This window comes from Rhinolophus ferrumequinum, chromosome 2 (assembly GCF_004115265.2).
Source record: "Rhinolophus ferrumequinum isolate MPI-CBG mRhiFer1 chromosome 2, mRhiFer1_v1.p, whole genome shotgun sequence".
NCBI classification, from domain to species: domain Eukaryota; kingdom Metazoa; phylum Chordata; class Mammalia; order Chiroptera; family Rhinolophidae; genus Rhinolophus; species Rhinolophus ferrumequinum.
The window spans coordinates 100,363,177-100,380,421 of record NC_046285.1 but is presented as its reverse complement, the minus strand read 5'-3'; the positions used below and the strand labels follow the sequence as shown (position 1 = coordinate 100,380,421).

Here is a 17,245-nt window from a genome sequence, read left to right as displayed (position 1 = left end):
TGCAGTGCTCAGGCATCTACATCATCCCTGAGGTGGTCTCCCTAACGAGACACGTGTCCATCGGATACCCTACAAAGTAATGGTTAGCACTCTGGACTCTGCTCTCCCCATTTTAAAGGAAGCCCATTTCCGTTCATTTTGTTTCTTTAACTCTAAGTGGAGAATGCAAAGGAGGAAAAAAAATTAAAGATATTGGTTCCATGTAAACATTTTTATAATTTGTTTAATTTTTAAGGCACACAGAGTTTGTGTAGATCATTTTCACACCTAAAAGTACAAAGTTAGCACTAGTAAGAAATGATAGTCAATTTAGTTACCAAATTTAAACGTAACATTATAAAACTAGTCTTAAAAATCTGATTCCTAAACAGATATGAAACATGTATAATGGTGACACATGCTACACACTAGCACTTTGTTTCTCTTCCTAGTCATTTTTCACTAAATTCCAGAACAGTTACTTTAATGCATTTTACTCTCTTCCAAAGGAATCGCTCACAGAGCAGCTGTATACTTTCTTTAATGAACATTTTAGCATCAACTGCACGCTACAACCAATTCAACAAGAGGGTTTTCTAGAAGATGTGTGTAAAGGTCAAAGAAACACAGTCAGGTAGGTAAAGCTTAAACCCTGTGAGGTCTTGATGAGTATCGAAACAGCCTCCCGTTGTGTCTTCCATGCCTTGAATTGGAGCCCAGCAACCCAGCCCACACACACAGCTGTCGATGAGCTGGCTACACGGATGGTGGAGGCGAAGCCACAGCGATACCAGAAAACTCTTTTGAGTCAATCGTTTCCACTTCCTCCCCCAACTTGACCGTTTACCAGAACTGCCCAGGAGTGTCACCATGAATTTAATCTCTCTGGATTTTCCCTGCCTGACCTTAAAATGACATGATAAAAGGCAGAGAAGCAGCAAGAACCAAGCTAACCACACAGTATGTCACCGCATTGATGAAGACACGCAGTATTGGGGGCTTAGAGAGAGTGGCCATTAGAAGGAAACAAGGTGTGCTTGATTGACCTTTCAGCACAGGGCAGAGAGATTCTCCAACTTGCAGCTGACATTCAGAGTCTTCCCTAAGGCAGGGTCTCTGTGAAAGGGGAGGGAACAAGAGAAGACACCAGACAGGAGGCTGGAATGAAAGACACAGATAGGCACTTTCCTCCGTTGCGACCCTGGCACCAAAGGCATCAGCAAGGTGGTAACAAGACAGAGTGGGGACCACCTCCGGCCTCCTGCTGGTCCCTGCTGGTCTCGGCCCATCTGTGGACCCTACAATCCTCCCCCCTTGTGAAACCTGATCACAAGCAACCTCTCCAGCTCTATAGTGCCAAATCTGTTTGTTCCAGGTCCTCAACGGATAATCATCAAGGCATTACCAAGAGGTCCCCTCACCAGTCCTTTAAAATAAAGTAACGCAATACCACATAGGAATGAAGTTGTGTGTGAGAGAGAAGAAGAGACTGAAGATTGGGAAAATGTTCACCAATAACTCATCAGTTCTCTAAGTATAGTGAAATTTCAAGTCATTTTTTTTCCCTTCCATCTTTATCCTCTCCGACAGTGTTTTAAAATATCAAAATAGGCATGTATCATTTTGTAATTACAACAACGGTATTTGCATTCTGAAAAAAATTAAAATGCTATTTTAGAGGAGAAAAACAGGCTAAACACGATTATAAAAACTCTCAGAGGCAGACAAATTTGTTAAAAGTTGAAGGAGAACTTGAACCCAAACCCAAGTTGCTCTGAAACTTAAACTGCGGAACACGTGCCCTAAATGTGAGTTACAATGTCAGTGAAGGTCAAAGACATAAATTACCATAAACTGAACAACTGGCTGCCTGGCGACAGACACTGGCATTGTTCAGATGCACAAGTGAGTGGACCCTTTACAAGGCCTCGTATCATTTAGTGTTGAGTGGATCAGGATTATTAAACTGTTGGCATTGTTTTGCGAAGGACGGTTACTGTGGGGACATACAAAGAACACACTCTTCTCATAGCCTCGCTCATACACTGGAAATAAGGCAGAAACACCTGGCTTCACTTCATCCTTTTTGCAACGTCTGAATACGCGTGTTCAATCTCCTGGTCAGCTGGACACGTATTGGTGAACTCGTCCCTGGCATATGCATTGTTCAAGTATCTCCAGAGGCCACTCATTTCAGCAGGAAAGTCAAAATCTCTGTATCTTTTGGCCACAATCTGGAAATGAAGAGGACATTATCAGCAAAGGGGAAACCCACCAACGCAGGCAATTAGATCAATCCACTCTCTTGAGGTGTGTGATATATTCTCTATCTCAAGCCCTGATGTCACCCCACCGTCCTTTGGGCTACCCTGAGTTGCAGTCGGACTCTCTGTGGGACATACTGGGCCTGGCAAGCTACAAAGGTACTGGATTCAAGCAGTGGCTCGACACGATTCTGCCCACCCATTTCTCACAGACAGTCCTTGAGATCTGCTGGCGCGACTTTGCTCTGTATGCCCGTGGAGTTCCCCTAATATTTCCGGCAGTTTTCTCTTCGTGGGTGCCGCTGCTGTGGTACTTGGTGCCTCGAGATTCATGATGGATCTTCGGTGTAGGCTGTGCTCAGATCACTGGGAAGTGCCCTCTCTTTTTCCTACACGCCAAGCTTCATCTCCCAAAACCCCGAATCCCTGCGCGTGTTTTTCCTGCAGGTTTCCATCATTCTGCCACAAATGACAGAATCCTTTCACATGCAGAGGACAGAGTCATGAACGAAATGGACACAAATTCTTACCTTGTGGAAATAGTCGATGTCAGGACAGGGCAACTGAGAGTAAACAACATGGGCAACACAGCGGTGTGATATGTTTTCTTTGGGTGAGGGGCTGTCGTTGGCGAATTAGTTACAAAGGAGGGTGTAAGCTGTGGAAAACTATTGTCAGTTTCCTAGGGCGGCCTTGACAAAGTACCACACACTGGGTGGCTGAAACAACCGAAATGTATGTTCTCGCAGTTCTGGAGGCCAGAAGTCCAAGATCAAGGTGGCTGCAGGGCGTGCTCTCTCCAAAGGCTCTATGGGGAAACCTGTTTCTGGTCCCTCTCCTAGCGTCTGGTAGCTCCTTGTCTTCCGAGAGCATAACTCCCATCTTCACATAACGTTTCCACTGTGTTCGTGTCTCTGTCCAAATTCCCCCTTTTTATAAGGACACCAGTCATATCGGATCGGGGCCCACCCTACTCCACTATGGTCTCAATATGATCTTAACTAATTCCCTCTGCAAACAATGTGTTTCCAAATAAGGTCACATTCTGAGGTCCTGGGGGTCAGCACTGCAACATAGTAATTTGGGGGGGGACACAATTCATTCCTTAACAGGGACTCAGGGCTACAAAGGCCAGTTCCGCTTTGTCGTCTCCTATTGCATTGGTTCCTGGGGTGTCTGAATGAAGTGACGTGGGACTTAACCACAAATTAGAAGATCTTTGGGACTTGTTTCTCATATTTGGAGTCCAGCAGCCACTGATACAGTGTGGCAGCAAAACAGGACCATATAACTTTCAAGAAGCCTCCTAAATTGTTTAATATCTTTTGCTTGAATTTCACTTTACTGACGTTCATCTTAAGAATTCTGCTTTCCTTTTATTTGCTTTGCCTGGTTTATCTTTGCCCATCTTTTTTTTTTTTTTTTAACATTTCTGAGTAAATTAGTAACATGTATGCCTCCTATAGATATCAGCTTGGTTTTGTATTATATTTTCTGAATTTCATACTTACAGCAGACCTCGGTTTTCGAACATCTCCGTCGATGAACATTTCGGTTTATGAATGCCGTAAATTTTATGGATCTATGGTATCATGAGATAGTAAAATTCATGCTACATTTGCAGTTTTAGGGGTTGATTTTAAAGGTCTGGAATGGATTAATCCATTTTGCATTACTTTCTATGGGGAAACCGTGCCTCGGTTTTCGAACGTTTCAGAACTCGAACAGTCTTCCAAAACAGATTATGTTCGAAAACCAAGGTACCACTGTACTTTGTTTTCTATCTTTCTACATATATGTGTGTGTGTGTTGTGTGTGTGTGTGTTGTGTGTGTGTATGTGTGTGTGTGTGTGTGTTTCCCTCTCCGGTAATGGTCTGTTTTAACTCTTCCAGTGATTTCCTATACAACCTTAAATAACACGAGTAGGAATTCTCTATTGCTTGATTTATCAACTTTAGATGAGACCTGTTTACTCTCCTGATTATGACAAATAAGGAAACTAGTATAACTACAATTCTTTCCATTTCTTTTCCTTTATCCCCCCTTCCAATGCTTGTAAAAACAGCCAAGCTTACTATATTCTGATTCTGTCCTATAACTGTAATTCCTACTATTTAGTCTTAATTCTGGTTTTAGATTTAAATAGGTTCTATGTTTATAACCAGTTCTTTTATACCACACACTTTCTCTGTTCTTGGATTCTTACTTTGATTATCATTTTATTTTGTCAGAAATTGATTTTTGAAAAATGGCTCAGGAGTACTTATTTTATTAAGAACGAAAATCTAGGTAAAAACAATTTACCTGGATATAAAATTCTCACATCCTACATCCTTTCCCTTAATCCTCTATAAATATTAAACCACTGTCCTCTGGTGTCTATTGTGGACATGGAGACACGTGAGACCAGTCTGGATTTCTCCCCTGTGTAAGTGGCTTCACTGTTTACTTCATTTATAATTATTATCACCATTATCATTATCGCTGCTGGTGCTGTTATTATTGTCCAGATACCAAGAGGGTTGTTTCTTATCCTCAAAATTCAGTGATTCGTCAAATATGTCATAGTGTGTTGATTACACTGGGGCTAGTTTTCTAATCACGGCATGTTCTTTAAACTGATGGTTCAGGGCATCCTTTAATTCAAAATGATTTTCCCTTTGAGCCTTCTTCTTTTTTTCTTGTTCTCTGGTTCCTGGGTGTGTACATTGGGGATCTCTCTAACCTCCTGGTTCTTCTCCATCTGATTTGGGATGATTGTCTTAGGCCCAACCTCCAAATCCCCAACTCATGTCCAGAATGTCTTTTCCTACTTCTTGCTACTTCTAATATAACTTATTTCTGAAATTATGTTATTTGTCTTTAAGCTTCTTTCTTGAGCTCTGCCAGCCTGATTTTCATATTCTTTGCGACACTATGTTTTTGTGACATGATGTGTCTTGTCTTTGAGCTTTTTCACAAAAGATTCATTTGTTCTTTCATTTCTTTGAGGCCTTAGAGAAGTATCTATCTGGAATGTTCTTTAATGTACAGGAGCAATTCTTTGTCAGGTATGTGTTTCCCATCTACTTTTTCCTCTATTTTCCCTTCTCTTTATCCTTTTCCCCTCCCTTTTTTGATCATCCATAGAGAGATCCCCCTTGGATCCTTTCTGTTGATTAATTATCTTTGAGTGAGGCAGATTTACTGGCCCTACCATTTGCTTAAAAATAGTGTGGAGGGCCAAGGGAATGAGAGGGCAGTTGGTGGACCAATTTGGATATTTACCCTGAAACACTATCTCACCAAACACTACCCTAGACTCCGCCCACGAACACATTAGGGTCAGGCTCAGGGTCAAGGTTAAGGTTATGGTCAAGCTCAGGGTTAGGGTCACAGTCAGGGTTAAGTTTAGGGTTAGGGTCAGGGTTTGGGGGTAGAGCATCCTCCACTCTGAGGCCCACAGATTAGTCAGGTCACAATGACGAAAACTGAAGCTCAGGTCATTTACAGTCTCTCTCAACTGGTTCAAGGCAAGTTTCCCTTCTCTGCTCAGCAACCACAACGCAGAATGCCACTCCCCTTCCCTCCTCCATTCTACCTCCCCTTCCTGTTCCTCTGAATGAGGGGACTGTGGCAGGAAGCAAAGATGGCACCACCGTGGGGCTCCTCCCTCAGTGCTGTCTCCCCGGGGATCTCAGCTCAAAAGTGACCCCTGCAGGAATGCTCCCTCTTCCTCTCGTGGCCTGCTCCCTGCCCTAGTCCTCCAGCAAAGACGCCTGGGCTGCCATTTCAGGACTGTATGATTTACTTTTAGAGCAAGCTGAACCTTGCTAACGACATGCAGAAGATTGCATTATCTCTATGGCACCTCACCCTGGACAAAGTTTCTTAGTCTTTGAGGTGGTTATCTGCCCTTTCCTGGTTTTATGAAAGATGAACTTAAGGCTCTATTTTTTCATATTGTGTTAGCTGGGTTTCAGAAAGGAGAATAAATTATAAATTCCTTTACTCTCTCATCTTTTACCATAAATTCCTTTAGACTGATTCTCATTTCCTTTCAGAAGTGCTCCATCCTGGAAGATTATTAAGCTGTTTGGCATTTTGAGTGCTAAGTGGCTTTGAAGATTTTGCTGTTAGGTCTTATATTGGAGCCATGGACTGCTTTATTTCATTCTACATACTTTGCTTCTACTGAAATGTAAAAGAGTCTTTCTTTATAGGGGCTAAACAAGTGGCAAGTGATGTTGGATGGCTGAGGCATTTCTCTTGCTCTTCCCTGACCCCCAAATACTCCTATGATACTACACTATACTGATACTATTGTATATCAGTATACATAGTGTACTGATACTACACTATGATACTATTCTAATCATAACCATGATTAGAATATATTCACTAAAGGGGCGAAACCAAGACACAACTGCATGAATATCTCATTGGAAGATGGCTCCCACATTTCCAATTTCAACAATCACCAATGTAGCAGGTTTAAGGGGTTCATAGGCTTTCATTAAATTTTAGGTGTCAGGGCACTGGCAAAGTTATTTATATTGTTATTATAATAATATAAAGTTATTTAGAATGTTCTTTTCAGAACATTAATTTGCAGGATCAGCAGTATCTTTAAGGTTGGAATTTCAAACGGGTGCCCTGAGCACAGCAAGGAAGAGAGAAGAAAGAAGAGAATGGGAGGGGAATAGGGAAGGAAGAAGAAATGCAGTAAGAGAAAGGCAGGAGAATGACATGGAGTGACCCGCGGTGGCTGGCAGCCCACAGGAACATCGGAGCCAAAGATTGTGGGAACCTAATTTATAAATTTCTAAATGCTAATTAAATGTGTATTAGAACACAAGGTCCTTGACTTGTCTCCTCTTCCATCTCCCCTATCCAAAAGCACCTAACTCTAGACCTGGTGGGATTTGAATAATAAAGGTGCTCCAGAACAAGGTGTGGGCTTCTTCCTGGGGCATTTGGGGTTACTGAAGGCCAAGGACATAGCACTAGTGATAATGACAATATCAATTAACATCTGTACCGTGTTTCCCCGAAAATAAGACCTAGCCAGACAATCAGCTCTAATGCATCTTTTGGAGCAACAATTAATATAAGACTCAGTCTTATATTGTATTATATTATAAAATTAATATAAGACTCGGTCTTATATTGTATTATATTATATTGTATTATATTATAATAAAATAAGACCAGGTCTTATATTAATTTTTGCTCCAAAAGATGCATTAGAGCTGATTGTCCAGCTAGGTCTTATTTTCGGGGAAACATGGTAGGTGATAAAGAGGCTGGGGGCACTACTGACGGACAGCCGTTACTATGGAGTCCACTGTGGGGCCATCTGCCTGGGAATCATAGGGTCACCCCAGAAGTTCTGATTTAGTAAGTTGGGCTGGATCAAGGGATTTACATTCCTAAAAATCTCCCCAAACAATTCTTATGCCTTCTCATGTTGGAGAACCACTGGTCTAGGGAGCCCTAAAACCCTAATAATATGTGGCTTATGGCTCTTATTTCATGTTCAACTATCTGAGAAGACAGGATATCAAATCTGGCAGAGGCCCAGCCAAGGAGCTCTCAGTGCACCCCCAGCTGTAGGAAGTCGATGTTAAGAACGGAGAGAACAGGTCTCCGTCATCCCTAGGCAGGGCTTCGTGTACCCTGACGATCACCAACAATCGGCCGAACTCACATTTAAAACTCACTCATCATTTCCAAGCCTTGAACATTAAATGCCAGGTATAATCAATGTATTCCCTCAAGCTGCTTTCGCTTAACTTTTCTTTCGGCTGTGGGAGCAAGATTTGAAAAGAAGCAGTGAGGGGGGAGGGACAGGACTCATGTTCCCAGACGTTGTTAAGAATATCTGAAGGTACCTGAGAAGATCCACGTATCTGAAACCTGGGCTCTGGCTGCCTCAAATAGAAACAAGCTAGAGTTTTAACCACATTTTAGATTGTTTCATTGTCTGGCCAAGACACAAGTCAAAACAAAATAAAACAAAGCTCCATTCATGTATTCAGCTCATGTGGCAGGAAGAACAACAAACCTTAATAATATGGAGCTTGGGTAAGAGGTTACAGTCGGCGAGGGTGAGCTCGTCTCCATCCAGGAACTTCCTTCCAGAAACAGCAACTTCCTCTGCACTGTAGGCATCAATTTCATCAGGCAGAGGGCTATTTAAGTAATTATCCAGCTTCTTCAGGGCCTTTAGCAAGTTCTTTTCATAAACTAGAACAGGAAGGCAGAAAATGACTAAGATAAGCCATGAGTTAGTTGTCATCTTTCTCTAGAGACAAGGAAGGAGTCTGACTGGTCTCACTCCTCCCTGGAAAATAATTCTACTGTCTACACAACACCGCTACTTCTTGAACTCATTCATTTCTTCAAAGATCTTTATGGGACTCCTATCATGAAGTAGGATTCCCATGATGCAACTGGGAACTCCTGGTGGTAATTATTTCCCTCCCAAAAAAATATCATTTTCTGGGCTTCCAACCTCTAGAAGAAGCACTTAATCTGAAATCCATGTGCTTAGTCAAATTTGGAGGTAGTTTTACCTTATTTCTAGACACAGGTCCCACCCCTCTGTAAAATGAGGCAGAATTCCCAAGACCTCCTAAGAAACCACACCAGAAGCCAAGTACATGGCCATGTTGAGAACTTACTCTCGTTCGCATCCTTCTTGGTGTTTTTTATAAATGCTGAGAATTTGGCAAACACATCATTTCCTGCAAAGTTAGATTCAGGGTGTTGGGTCCCCAGCTTAGGGTACCTTAAAAAATGGAAAAGTAGAATATCACAGATAAGCAATGTTTGAGTTGGGATGACACAATGTTGGGGGAGGAGGGCAGGTGGATATAAAAATGAAAACTTCCCCTTCAATGTTTTCCTAATCCTTTTATCTTCAATGCTCAGAGCCACGCAGTCTGAGGGTAAGCTTCAGACTGATTGTTCTCCTCCTGGGACCCAGGGCCCACCTGGCCTCGCCGGTCTTAGTTCCCTCCCTACTAAAATGAAGGTGTGGGCTAGAAAGTCCCCTTCCAAATCCAGTACTACATGACGTTGCGTGCCAAGTGCTCTCCTTCCCTTCCAGCAGTGTACCTAAGGCATGGGCAACCCACGTGACATCAACCAACCTCCTCCCCCACTTCCTGCCATCAAACCCTACTTGCCAAAATGCAGATACAGAGCAAAGAAACTCAGGCCACCTTCACTCAAGCTTTCTAATCTTGCCCTGTGTTTTCTGTGGCACGCCACGGGTACAGTTAGGAAGTAAGTACCTCGGCCACAGGAAACCAAACACACGAAGTCTATTGTTGGGGGTAAGTGACAACCATGATGTGACACTGGTTTTATGAAGCCTACCTCGGGGGAGCTAATTTCTCCTCTAAGAATTCCTCCATCTTATTCACGTCCGTCTTGACTTCACCATCAAAAGTCATAAAAGGAGGGTTCGTTCCGGGAGCCAGGTTCTGCAGGTCCGCGGGTTTCCTGGGTGGGATGGAATGGCAGTGTTTGTAGGCCAGTGTGAGACTCATTTCCAAGGCTTAGCCATGTCCTCCCCGATTGAAGAGAAACAGCCCTCGAGGCTTTCAAGGGAAATTGTGTGTTTACAAAATGGCTTACTGGCAGTGAAGTGTGGCCCCTGCTCTGCATATGGAGGTGAAAAAGTTACCTCTCCCCAGTGTTATCAGCCAGGAGCACTGCTCAGACAGGCTTTGGAGAGGTGCACAGCTGACCAGTAACTGGGCGAGCAGGTTCCTCTGGCGCCCCCAACTCCTACTCCTACCTGATTATGTCTCATCCGATCCCATAATTACTGCTCAGCCCACACTTGGCTTTGATTCAGGGTCCTGACCAAGGGCGGACAGGCCTGTGATAACACCATGGGTCTTAGGGGAGTGTGTGTGTGCGTGTGTGTGTGTGTGTGTGTGTGTGTGCGCGTGTGTGTGTGTGAAGTTAGGTAGTTATTTCAATAATGCAGAAAACCTCACCTTACCTTTTCAGGTCCACTGTTGTGACATTAAATATAACGCCCTTTAGCCAAAGAATCATAAAGAGACGCTGAGAAAAGGGGCAATTTCCAATGCTCTCCCCATCACAACCAGCCTACAAGTGGAAAAAGAAATCTTCATTGGAGCCAGTCTCACAATTATACGTGCCAGATTCCACAGCACACGTGCACAAAATCATTACAAATTTTCGTTCATGGTCATGAGACTGTAAATATCCTTCTGAGGCCATTTCACTCAGCCTCTGTGCCAAGGTGGGAGTGGGGCGGGGGAAGGAGGGGACACAGGCACAGTGCAGCCAGCATTTTCTTTCTTCCTTCCCACTACCTCACCACTTCCTGCCACGCTGGGCCTCTGAGTAGCAGTGCACAGAGGGAAAGAGTGGTAAGAGGGAACTCCCTTTGTCACCGAAGGCAAAGAAGAAAGACATGCTCTCTCCCCCTCCTCTGTGTCTTGATCCTTTCCAGAAGCAACACACCTCTCTTTTCAGGCTGATCATGCTAAACAACAGACCAGCCGACTCTCCCATCCAGACACCATCCCTAATAGTCTCTGCTATGCTCAGCTACAGAATGAGAGAAAGGGATAATATGTGCTTTGCGATCCCTGGACACTGTAAAACTCTTATGACCCCTCCTCTGATTCATGGGGTGGCAGAGAGATGGGGAGCAATTGTACTTAGAAGGTAGACTATTACCCAGCTGGCGTCGAGAGTGGAAAGATATGACAGGTTCCTCTCTGATGACCCAAAACAGGTCACATCCACACACCCATTCCCCAAACACAAGCACAGAACAAATGAACGTATGTCCTCTGGCAAAGGAGAAAGGCAGGTGTCAGAGAAGAGAGGGGAGTTGGAGGGCTTCCCAAACCCTGGGAAATGGAGTGGTGTTACCAAGGCTAAGAAAAGAAGTTTCGAAACTCTTCTTTCTCGTCCCATCTTTCTCACTCCACACATCTCTGATGAGGTTATCGTCTTAGCAAAGTGCTGCTGGAAAAGCACAGAGGTGACTCAGACATGCTCCTCACATCCCCAGACTTCACTGACACAAACACAGCCATATTTAATCCATGACGTCCATTTCTGCCACATGTAGCTAAAAGAAAGTTGAGAGAAAAGCACTGTATCTAGAACCTGAGTAACAGAAAGGCACGAGGCAGAAAGTGAGCTACTGTTTTGGAAATTGAAAACAAATAGCCTCAAGAAAACTGAACAATGCAAGATGTACTTAACAGATGTTAGCGTTAAGTCACCCAGAGAGGCTATTAGTGACAAGATGTCTCTACAAATTAAGAGGACCAGAGACACACAACCGGATTTTAAAAAGCCTCTTCACACAAGGCGAAATCCAAATGGCCAATAAGCACATGGAAAGGTTCTTAACATTACTGGCCAGCAGGGCAATGCAAATTAAACCCAGAGAGATACCACTACACACCTACCAGGGTGGCTACAATGAAAAGGTCTGGCCATGCCACGTGTGGACAATACAGAGCAACTGAATGTTCATTTGTTGCTGCTGACAGTGTAAAGAGGTACAAGTACCCTGGGAAACTTCAGCAGTTATCTACCGAAAGTTAAAAATATGCACTTAACGGATGACACAGCAATCCTCCTCCCAACAGAAACGAGCGCTTATGAGCACAAAAGACACATATAGAAATGTTCTTAGTAGCTTGAGTAAAACAGCCCAAACCTGGAAACCACCCAGTTACCATCAAGAGCAGACTGAATAAGTTGTAATGTCTTCCTACGGTAGGACACTGCCCCACAATGGAAAAGAATTGGCTATTGCACAAGCAATGGTGTGGATGGATCTCACATACATAATGTTGAGAGAAGAAACCAGGCTTGAAAGAGTCCTGTGTAATTCAACGTAGGTGAAGTTCAAGCACAGGCAAACTTCCCAGTGTGATGAAAGTCAGAATAGCAGGTGCCCTGGAAGCTGGGTATTGTCTGGGAAGGGTCAGAGGGAGCCTCCTGGGTGGCAGGAATGTCCTGTGTCTTGATCTGGATGGTGGCTACACAGGTATAGTCAACTGACAAAGTCTTAAGGTTTGAGGACTTTACTGCATGTTTTACTTCAATACAAAAGAAAAGAAAGTAAAAATATTCATTCAAAAGTAATACGGAGAGTCGGATTCAGAGGGTCTGGCATGGGGCCCAGGAATCTGAATAAGCTTCCCGAAGGTGTTGTGAGGCCAGTGGTCAGGAAGCCATGAAGATGATGGGCAGGGTTATTACCCAGAAAGAGGAACCAATACACCGGGATCACTGAATGCAGAGTCCCTGGAGCTCTGGGGGCTTGCTCCACACCCTTCCAACCCCTCTGGCTCTCCCTTTCTCCCTCGGGCATTTAGTCTTCTGTCCACTTAGTAAAGGGGAGGAGCGGAGAATTTCCCAGCTGGAATCTGTGAAGTTGCTGGGAGCCCGAGGGGTGGGGAGGTGGAGAGTCAGGACCCAAGCGTCCAAGTAGTTGTTACAACTCCCCTGAAACAGCGCCCCCCTCGGCCACCTGAGTCCCACCCCCTCATGGCCAAGTTGAAGGCTGCCTACGTCCTGATCAGTGTGTCCCAGAGCAAAACGCACTTCAGACCTGGGTCTGTAAAACTCCCAGCAGCTTGCTGCTTGGGATCCTTCTTAAATCAGGCTGCTTTCTTACCCACTGCAGGTTGGGGCAGAGTCAAGCCAAGGAAAGAGGACGGGGGAGATGAACGCAGGGACACAAAGCCACATACTTTGGCCAGTGCTGACTTGTTCTGCAGCTTTTCCACCTCTCTTTTTTATAGTTGTTACTCTGAGCACAGTAAAGTCTAAGATGAGTTCTGCTGAGGGGGGCCGTTGTTTTCTTTCTCTTCCTGCCTTGTCTGTGTAACCTTGGGAATCCAGTGATACCGCATCTTGAATGTCAAAGCCCCGCTGAGCTTGTGGCTGCTTTGTCATCTCTGACCTGATAAAGGGCTGGACGTGTGGGACAGGATGGGCCTCCCTGCAGCAAACCGCGTTCTGCTACCGTGTCTGGAGAACAGCTACGTTGCGTAGGCCTGTTCCCCCTGCTCTGTCTCTTTAATAATCTCAAGCCCGTGTGTTCCCTTGAAATTGTTCTTCTCGCCATTTCCTGAATCCTGGCCGCTACGTCTTTAGGACAAGTAAAGGGGGGAGGAGCAATGCATTTGGGGGGGGAAAAAAAGAAGAAAGAAAGAAAACCTGCCTTTGTCATCTGACTCTGTGAAAACTTGGACTTCTTAACAATCTCCTTCCCAGAACTGCAACTGGGACCAAACATGTGGCCAGAAGGTAGGACGGTGGTCTTGTATGGCCACTGCACCCACCACTTCGATGACAGTGATGAAAGCTGTGATTGTACATGTCCCCCTCCCCCCATGCCTGAAAACGAAATTGCTCCAACCCAGCACGGCTGGTGGAATGAAGGCTGTGAGGCACTTTAGAAGAATTAGCTAGCTGCCACAATTGCCAATAAAACAGGATTTACATACCCCATGTTGCCTCATCTTAAATTGCTCTAAAAAAATTTTTCTGTCTCGTCTGTTGTAAATGAGGGAGTTACGGGAACATGGTGGGAGTGACGAGGACGCCTTGCTGCCTAATTGTGTTCCTTTAATGTGCTTCAGTGCTAGGATGTGCCAGCAGAAAGAAAGGCAGAGATATACCATCTGCAAAGCCCACTATTGAGCAATACTGGGAGAGAGTGGACATCTTGGTCACATTTATTAACCGGACAAAATGACGAGATCAAGACGTACTTATTAGGAGTGAATAACTGACACCGTCGCCATAGATGGAACATTTGATCGCATAAAGTTTTATCTTCCATTGCTGATAACGCTGTCAGGCTAATTACACTATGGGCTCACATTTCTCACAGAATTCTCAGCCTACGGGGGAAATTTTGTATGTATACGTTTCTGATAAAATCAAATTAAGCAGTTTGAGAGATCAGAGTGTCTTTTGTTTCCAGTGAAGACCCAGGCACTTGGAGAACCCACGATTGTATGTCTGCCTTTCAAATTCAACTGTTTTGAGTGCCGACGATGGTTATTCTCAAGAGAAAAACACGAATGCCTCTGACATGTTCCGAAAATTTCTGCGTGCAACTGAGACCAGCGGGAGCATTCGAGCTCAGTGGTAGTTCTGCTGGGTCCCGGCCTGTGCCCACCTCCGCGTCACAGAGGCCCCAGATATAAGGGTCCGAAGGTCACAACAAAGGTCAGAAATTCCTCTTCATCACCGGCCCTCTTCAATTTAGAGCCTTTCCCACCTACTCTTTGCACACTTAATTCCTTTCAGAATTTGTGGGGAAATTTTTTTTTTTTTTAATTTTCTTTTCAGCGCGTTTCGCTTCAGGCAAATGAGCTCTCCAAATGCTGGGCTGGAGTTACAAGTAAGGGGTACCAGCCACTCCCCCACCTTCACTAAATGACTCCCGTCCAGCCACTGCCCTTGAAGGATCAGACAGACCCCTGGCATCCTAGTCTAGACTTGACAACCGGATGATGAGCCCTCAAAATATTCTTGGTGGCTCCTTGGCACTCCATCCTCTCCTTCCCGCCAGAGCAGGTCACCCACTCACCATCTTGATTCCTCACCTTCTTGGTTCTACCTTCTTTCTAGAAAATTCTATGTAAGCCTAAATGGTAAACATTCTGTAAAGTAAGCATTTGTCCTTACTCTACTCAAATGTAGTGAAAAACAATTTGGCAGGGGGTGGGGAAGGGGCAGAGACAATAAAGAAGAGGCAATAAATTGATAACATTCTAACGATCCCTTTGCTGATAACTGGTGTTCAGCCAAGGAGGTACAAAGTGTCTCCTGTGTGCAGGGAAGTGTTCCAGGTCCTGTGGGAGACCGGGAGGGATCTGGGGGCAAACAGTTTGGGTGTGTCCATCACAGGGATACGAAGAAAATCAGGGAGTGAAGATGGCCCACTCTGTTTCCAACGTTCCAGAGGGACCAAAGCTGAATAAAAACAGTAGCTGACCAGAGGAGGCAGGGGTCAGAGACAGATTTTGATGTGGGAGGCCTTGGACAGCCACCAGAATGAGTTCTCCTCTGAGAAGAACAATGTGGCCTGGAGGACCAGCCAGGACTCTCCTCTGCTGGCTGCTTGCCCAGGGGAGGGGAAGGCTGCACACAGCACGGCCAGAAAGTTCAACACAGCTGGATGGGAGATGACGCCCTCCGAGTCCCTGAATTCTTTCTGCATCCTTTGCTGAAAGCACGATGGCCTCACACACCTTGGGAACTGGCGATCGGACCTACAGTGTGTGGCCAGGCACAATGATTCTAGCCTTCTAACCGAACAGTCGGCCTTCTCCAGGTTCCTGGGCTCCCTTCCCTCGGCACCTGGAGTGTTATTGCACAAACAACTGACGCCAGTGTGTGATGAACACCTCTTGTGGTGTGTGAGGACCTAGGGGTCATCAGTCATCAGCATGCAGCACGCGGAAGAGCTGGCGTTTGTGACAGGGAAACGTGGAGGCAGTGACAGCCCACCACCCCGCCCAGCCTGCACCCACTGTCTCTGACTCAAGGTCTGCCATCGGGAGCAGGTCGGGCTGAGGAACTTGTCCCAGCCCAGCAAGCAGGCCTTGTGGGATGGGTCGGGGCATTCTTACTGGGTCTTTTCTTACTCCCAGGCAGAAGCAGGTGGGAGAGCGGGGATCTCTCTAACCCCTGAAAGGGCGGTGTCTGGAGTCAGGGCACCTGGGTGGCTCCCACAGGCCCTGGCAGAGTTCCTCGCACACAGTAAACACTCAAAAACTGACTGGGGACTTGAATCCAATGGCTCCCATGTGAAAGAAGCCCAGTGCCTCACAGCCCCTCCCTGCTATTCCTTTTCTGGGCCAATGTCCATAAACCTTTCCCTTTCAGAAGCAAACAGATTCTCACTGCGACGAGGTCAGCCACAGAGAATGACATTGAATGGGAGAAGGGAGAATCGATGGTGGAGGAGACAGAGGGCGACGGACAGGGAGACAGGGTGCAGCGGGGCAGCAAAGTCTTCCCCAAGCCTCTTGGTCCAAGGGTTTGACTGAGAATGCAGTCTTTTAATAGATCTGCGACTTCCTGCTTTTGAATAATTCCGTGAGTGAAGAAAATGCATCATTCTTTCCATTCGCCTGATAAGTTGCCGTTTCCATTCCTAAGTAGCATCATGTCTCTGCGAGGCATCTCGGTCGAGGGGAACGGGTGCAGCCTGGAGCCAGGCAAAGCTGGTGGGGGGAACGCTGGCCCCACTACTTCCTACTTGTGTGGCCTGGAGCATTTCGTTTGCTCTCCCTGAGCCTCAGTTTCTCCATTTTAAAAACAGGGTTAAAGATACTGATGCCTTACAGGACGTTGTGTGATAAACTCGAGTCTCCTGGGCACCCAATAAAAGCAGCTATTATTGTCATTACCATCATCAACATTACTCTTCCAAAACTGCATGCACCACAACAGGCAATTATGGAATCTAGGGTACTTTTTAACAAGGCTCAATTAGTCTGATTTTCGTGCCAAACCGTATAGTCCTTAAAGAACCACTGATTTTTTTCCCCCCTGAAAGTAACGCCTCCGATATCTATTCCAAGTGAAAATTAACACTGAAGTCATTTTCTTAATTGCAAAAGCAAACAGCTCTTCAGCCAGGAGGCAAAACGGCAGGGCCCTGGCCTGGCGTTGGCATCTGGGAGTTACAGCAATCTCCAGGCTAAAGGTCCAGAGGACAGAAGAGCTGTGAGCACCTGACTGATGGCAGGCTAAGCCCAAGGGAACTGCCTCCTTCTCAAGAAATGACACCAAAGGCTTCTGCTTGTACCTGTTAAAAGGCTGACCTCCTTTCTGACTTTCGCAGTTGGCACTAAGGGAGCCTGAGCAGACACGGGCTGTCTCCTGTTCCCCATCACCTGGGGAAGAGAGAATTCCATGCAAAGGGAAAAGAAGGTAACATGCCCCCATCGAGATTTGAAGCTCAACATGCTGGAAT

The 17,245-nt window shown here is 45.4% G+C and overlaps 1 protein-coding gene across 1 annotated transcript in view; it reads right to left on the bottom strand.

The window, feature by feature from the left end:
- Positions 1 to 241: 241 nt before the first annotated feature.
- Positions 242 to 17,245, bottom strand: part of CLIC6 (chloride intracellular channel 6) — a 44,807-nt gene continuing 27,803 nt past the window's right edge. The window contains exons 2-6 of the mRNA XM_033121462.1: positions 10,244 to 10,353; positions 9,610 to 9,735; positions 8,910 to 9,016; positions 8,291 to 8,472; positions 242 to 2,213 (exon numbers count right to left, since the gene is read on the bottom strand). Of these exons, the coding sequence (XP_032977353.1) occupies positions 2,052 to 2,213; positions 8,291 to 8,472; positions 8,910 to 9,016; positions 9,610 to 9,735; positions 10,244 to 10,353 (687 nt within the window). The 3' untranslated portion in view covers positions 242 to 2,051. The remainder of the gene's footprint in view (positions 2,214 to 8,290; positions 8,473 to 8,909; positions 9,017 to 9,609; positions 9,736 to 10,243; positions 10,354 to 17,245) is intronic.